Source organism: Triticum dicoccoides, chromosome 3B (assembly GCF_002162155.2).
Source record: "Triticum dicoccoides isolate Atlit2015 ecotype Zavitan chromosome 3B, WEW_v2.0, whole genome shotgun sequence".
Lineage (NCBI taxonomy): Eukaryota > Viridiplantae > Streptophyta > Magnoliopsida > Poales > Poaceae > Triticum > Triticum dicoccoides.
In genome coordinates this window covers 405,884,597-405,890,309 of record NC_041385.1, presented here as the reverse complement: position 1 = coordinate 405,890,309, position 5,713 = coordinate 405,884,597, and the positions used below count along the sequence as shown (strand labels likewise).

The 5,713-nt window shown below is 43.6% G+C and overlaps 1 protein-coding gene and 1 pseudogene across 1 annotated transcript; one reads left to right on the top strand and one right to left on the bottom strand.

The window, feature by feature from the left end:
- Positions 1-369: 369 nt before the first annotated feature.
- Positions 370-3,034, top strand: LOC119276223. The gene is made up of 4 exons (XM_037557244.1): positions 370-1,145; positions 1,223-1,310; positions 2,478-2,606; positions 2,787-3,034. Exons 1-4 carry the CDS (start codon positions 1,006-1,008, stop codon positions 2,889-2,891), a joined length of 462 nt encoding a protein of 153 aa, XP_037413141.1. The 5' UTR covers positions 370-1,005; the 3' UTR covers positions 2,892-3,034.
- A 119-nt stretch (positions 3,035-3,153) lies between these two features.
- On the bottom strand, positions 3,154-5,014 carry LOC119276222 (annotated as a pseudogene).
- Positions 5,015-5,713: the final 699 nt, after the last annotated feature.

Below are 5,713 nucleotides of genomic sequence, written 5' to 3'. Positions count from 1 at the left end.
TGAGATCTCATACAAGTCCCCCCCTCCCTCTCTCGTAGAGAGCCTGATGGAAGACTCGCCAAAGTAGATAAATAGGGGCAGCGGGAATCGACCATAGGATGGATCAGTTGTAGTGCACTGATGCTAGCCACTGTGGCATCGTCAGGTTCCTGTTAACCTAGTATGTTGCGACGTAGTTGAAGAAAAAGAGTTGGTCTTCCATGGATTTTTGGTTTTTGTTTTGTTTTGTTTTCTCGCCATTTTGCTTTGTTTATTTATCTGTTTTTACTACTTTTTCTTTTCTTTTCTTTCCTTTTTCATTGTTTTTCTTAGGGTTTCTGTGTTTCTTTTTCGTTTTTACTAGCTTTTTTTCCTTTTTTCTTCATTTTCTTCGGTTTTTTGTTTCTTTTCACGTTTTTCATTGGTTTTATTTTGTTTTCTCTTGGGTTTTCATTTTTTATACTTATGTGTGTGTGTGTGTGTGCGCGTGTGTGTGTATCTAATACATGTTTAATAATTTTCAAAAAAGATTAAAATTTATTGAATACATGGTCGACATTTTTTTTACACATTTAACATTTTTTTAAATGCTTGATTAACATTTTTCAAATACCAGATTAATATTTTTTGAATACACGATCACCATTTTCTATACATATTTAATTTTTTTAAATTATTGATTCAAAAATTTCAAATACAAGTTTAAATTTTGTTTAATACATTGCCAACCATTTATTTATACACATTTAACATTTTTTCAAATGCTTGATTAGCATTTAGGCGAGTCTTCTTCCATCGGACTCGCTTGAAGCGGAGGTATAGCCGCGCCCGCGGAAATGCGGGCGAAGATAAACTTAAGTGGGCCGCGTGCCCATCCATAATCGGGTCTCCTTTGTACAGCCTTCCAGTCACACTCCGTCGGATGGCTCCATTGCACATCAGGAGGAGGAACGAAGTTGTCTCAAAAAAAAAAAAGGAGGAGGAACGGAAGAGGAGAGGATTCCTCAACCCAGTAGCCACCGGCCGATGGCGACGACGGCCACGGGGTACGGCTGCTCGGCGGCGCTGTCGTTCCCGGGGAGTGGGAGCCCCTTCGCCGATCGCTCGCCCCTGTCCCGCGCTTACCTCACCTCCTCCAATCCCAAGCTCAGGACTCCCGCTCCTAGGTACGCTCCGGACTAGCTTCTCCTTGTGTCGGATTCTGCTCAGCAATGCCTAAGCGGTTGTGTTGCTCTCCTTGCAGCCTGCGGGTTTCATATCTTCGTAGGCGACTGTATGTCTGTGCGTGCTCCGGCGACGTTGATCATTACGCCTCGGCGGCATCACCAGCGGTGAGATGAACAGGTTTTCGTGCTGCCTGCGTGGTTAATGAAAATTGGACTAGTTAACGATGGTTAGCAATTCTGCAATTGTGGATTTGACAGCAATATGAACTATAGTTTGCTGCTTCAAATATCTAGTACTCCCTCGGTTCAATATAAGTCTTTTAGGCATTTTAAATGGACTACAACATACGGATGTATGTAGACATATTTTTAAGTTTAGATTCATTCATTTTGCTCCGTATGTAGTCATTTGTTGGAATGTCTAGAAAGACTTATATTTGGGAACGGAGGGATTACTAGTTAACTAATTACTACTCCCTCCGTTCCAAAATAGATAACTCAACTTTGTACTAACCTAAATACAAAATATAAATAGTTAATGGATTTTATAGGAAAAAGATCCATTTTAACGAATCACACGTAGAGATAAAGTTGGGTCATCTATTTTGGAACGGAAGGAGTAGGACTTTGGACCTGAAATACAGTACCACATAACACAGGGATATATAACATCGTCCATGTGTCAACTCACTGGTCACAAGAGGCAGCAGTGTACAATACCTTGCAAACCACTACTCTGAATGATGCACGATGTTCATAATGGCCGTCGTTATCAACATTAAGCTTGTCAGGTTATTAGAACGAGGCATGGTTTGCCAGCAGTTCCTTTTATGCACCGGTTGAGGTCACTGGTTGAATACGCTTGTGCAATCCTATTCCAGTTCAAATAGAAAGCTAAACATATCATAGATGATGTACTTTTTCCATTCTTTCAGTTTTGTACTTTTAGGCATTTTTAAATGGCGGATTATGCCAGCCCCAACATAATACTCATGCAGCAATGTTCCTTTCAAAAGTTTGCACAAACCATAGCTGATGAATTGGGTAGACCGAAAGCTTAATGATGTAAATATTCATCCATCATATAACATTAAATTGTATTGTATGAAAACACACTTGTTGTCACACTGGTGGGAATAAGTGAACAGAAATAACTCTTGTTCTCGATGATGGTGAGTCATTTTGAAATGGTGATACTTTTGATTGAATATTATTTCTGTATTTTTTTACACCATTTACCTATTATCGCTGAAATTGAAGCATCATACTGCGGATTAACCGGTTGACTAGAATAGCTTTAAAACAACATACGTTTCTTATGTCATATTGCAGGAAGCTAGTTTTGATATAAAGCTGCCTAGAAGAAGCTTGCTTGTTCAGTTTACATGTAATAAATGTGATGCAAGGACAAAACGTTTGATAAACAGGGTGGCCTATGAAAGAGGAACAGTTTTTCTTCAGGTAAATTGTTCAGTGTGTTTATATTTACTTAATTTGTACAGCCAGCAGCTTTGCTTATATTAGTACGGACCTTATCTGCCTACCACTCTCTTTTTTTATATTAAAACAAGACCATGTCTGTGCTCATTTATTTTGTGAGATATACTGCTTATTATTTTCTAACATGCACTGCACACACAGTGCGCAGGGTGCCAGGTGTATCACAAGTTTGTTGACAATCTTGGTCTAATTGTCGAGTATGACCTACGAGAAGAAAATGGGGTGAACACTTGTACTGAAGACTGATTTGGAATGTGTTATTAGAAGCCAGACATGCTAAGTTTCCTCTAAAAACATTAGGTTTGAGTCTTGACAGATTATTTGAACCTTGTAGACTGCTTATATTGAACAGTATTTCTGCATTGAAATAGCTACCAATACTCATTTCATAACTGGGTTTATATGCACTCAAATAGTATAACTGTGCACAATACCAGATTATCTTATTGTTACCAAAATTGATCTCTTATTATAGCAAAATGATACATTGTTGCTCGAAGTTTCTGGCACTAATTGTATGATATTCGCACTAAATACACATCATTCTTTGCTCCCATCTTGCTGATCTTGATTGTCTGGAACATCACTTTGTGCCATCATCTCTTTCTCTTGTTCTTCCTCCTTCGCTACCTGGTCCACATTTTCCGGTTTGCCAGCACCATCTTTCTTTCTCTTGAGGAACTGGATAAGACCTTTGAGTGCGACGTCCGTCTCTTCATTCCTCATGAGCACCTCTGCGACCTCTGCTGGAGTCACCATGACCTCCTTGATCATTTCTTCGATCTCCGGGTATGTGACATGGTGATCTTAGAGTGGTAGTTGGAGGCCAAGATTCGAAACGACTCTGGGCAGCAGTACCCCATGTGAATGTGCATGTCCATCCTGCCAGGGCGCAGAAGCGCAGGATCGAGCCTCTCTTTGTAGTTTGTTGTGAAGATAATTATCCTCTCCTCCCCACTTGTGGACCAAAGCCCATCAACGAAGTTGAGTAGCCCGGATAGTGTCACCTGTTGGAGATAGCACATAGGACATCAGAATGGAAAGAAAACTAAGGAATTAAGCAATGCAAGGGAAATATCATTCCAAGTATCTATCTAACCTTGTCCTCTGAAGGGTTGGATTTGGTGCCCTCCTGGCCTTCCTCCCGCTGTTGCAGCTCGACAGTGCAGTCGATGTCCTCAATGACAAGAATTGACCGGTTGGTCATCCCGATGAGCAACCTCCGAAGTGTTGAGTTCCAGTTGACCTCAGTGAGCTCAAGATCATATACATCAAATTTGAGGTAATTGGCCATTGCTGCAATCATGCTTGACTTGCCAGTCCCAGGTGGGCCATACAGCAGGTACCCTCGTTTCCATGCCTTGCCGATCTTCTTGTAGTATTCCTTTCTCTTGACAAACCTCTCGAGATCATCCATGACTGACTGCTTGAGCTTGTGATCCATGGCAAGCGTGCTGAAGGTTGATGGGTGGTGGAGATCAATGGCAAACCACGACTCACCTTCGTTCATGTAGATCTTGAGCGTCCTGTTCTGCTCTTTGATTTTCTTGGCCACGGCGAGGATGTGAGGGAGGTAGGAGGTAAGTGCTTTGTCCTTGTGCTTCCTGTGGAAGCTCATCTCGAAGGACCGGACCTCAAGCTTGAAATTGCCGCTGCCGCCACGGCCATTGCCGTTGCTGCTGCTGGCGCTGGAGTTGTCCCGGCAGACAAGGCGCCACTTGAATTCGGTGCCCTCATGGACATCGGCCATCTCTTCGCCCTCCTCCATGCTGAACATCATGCTCTTGGTCTCGTCGACGCGGCTGACCCGGAGGCGCTGCATGTCGGTGTTGATCCGCGTCGCCAGGTACGCCCGCGCGGCGTCGTAGAGCTGGTTGTTGGCCCACCCCTCGGTCTCCGCTATGATGATGGTGTGCTGGGAGGACATGTGCGAGCGAAGGTAGCCCATGCCGGAGAAGAGCAGGTCACGCACCTCGTACGGCACCAGCTCGTTGACGACGCCGCGCACCAGCATCGCGGACGCCGCGAGGGAGGCCGCCGTGGTGACGGCCTTCTTGTACGACTCCATGGCCTTGTCGTAGGAGGCCATGGCCGGCGGCGGGCTACGGGCAAAGTCACTACTCTGCTTTCGCCTCTCACTTTCCTTCAAGACCAAGTAGTGTTGGGAGATTTGAACCTTCCAAGCAGTGATCGTGCTGGTCGGTGTTGAATGGGGGCGTTTAGCTGGCGCGAGGTTTTATAGCTGGTTTGGTTTGCGTCAAAGTGGTTGGGTGACGGGCGAGTCAGTCAAGCTAAATGATACTGTATTGGTCTGAGTGGTGCGTTGTCCAGAAAGGAGGCCTTGGCCAAAGTAGAAAAATGGCATCACACTACTTGGTGTTTTTTTTTTCTAATGGCACGGCCATGTTCCTTGGGTGGCCGTGCAAAACAAACGCTAACAAATGGCCTCAAAGCCGAACCGACTAACTGCTGGACCCCCACTTGAGTTTGAGGAGATGGTTGTCTCTTTATACCTGCTGTTGAGTAGGAGTACTAGTACTAGTATTCCTGTTGATACTCGAATGCGTACTCGATAAACCAATGATGTAGTATGTGCTTGAGAATCATGAGCATATTTGTTTCAGTTTGTCTAATTCACATCTAAATGTTTTTTAAGGCTGGTCACAATGGGCAAGAACATAAGCTAGTAACTTCACACTTTCCTAGACTATGTTACTACCTCCATAGTGGGTAGGAACATTTATGTAGTGTCATGCAAGGATGTATTTATTAGGTTATAGACTCATTGTTTCTTGGAGTGTGTGATGTTCCGGTAACTTAACTAGTTACCACAAGTACCTCTCTCTTCATTAAATACGTGCCACATAAGCAAAGTTGTATTGGAGTGTGTGATGTTACTTCTAAATTCCTCCCCATTGTGACCAGCCTAAGGATGTTTTCCAAGGCCCCCGGTAGTGAAAGCACGTGCTTTGGTTTTGGTGCTGTCAGGCGCTGTTAAAGAATGTATACACAAACGGGTGAATTTCCTGTTCGAATTTGCTTTTTATTATTGGTCACTCTGTTCAAAT

Excerpts from the sequence above, each read along its gene's own strand:
- LOC119276223 (XM_037557244.1), top strand. The coding sequence starts at position 1,006 with ATGGCGACGACGGCCACGGGGTACGGCTGCTCGGCGGCGCTGTCGTTC. Across the intron at positions 1,311-2,477 it reads CCTCGGCGGCATCACCAGCG|GAAGCTAGTTTTGATATAAA; the intron begins GTGAGATGAACA and ends GTCATATTGCAG. Across the intron at positions 2,607-2,786 it reads GAGGAACAGTTTTTCTTCAG|TGCGCAGGGTGCCAGGTGTA; the intron begins GTAAATTGTTCA and ends CTGCACACACAG.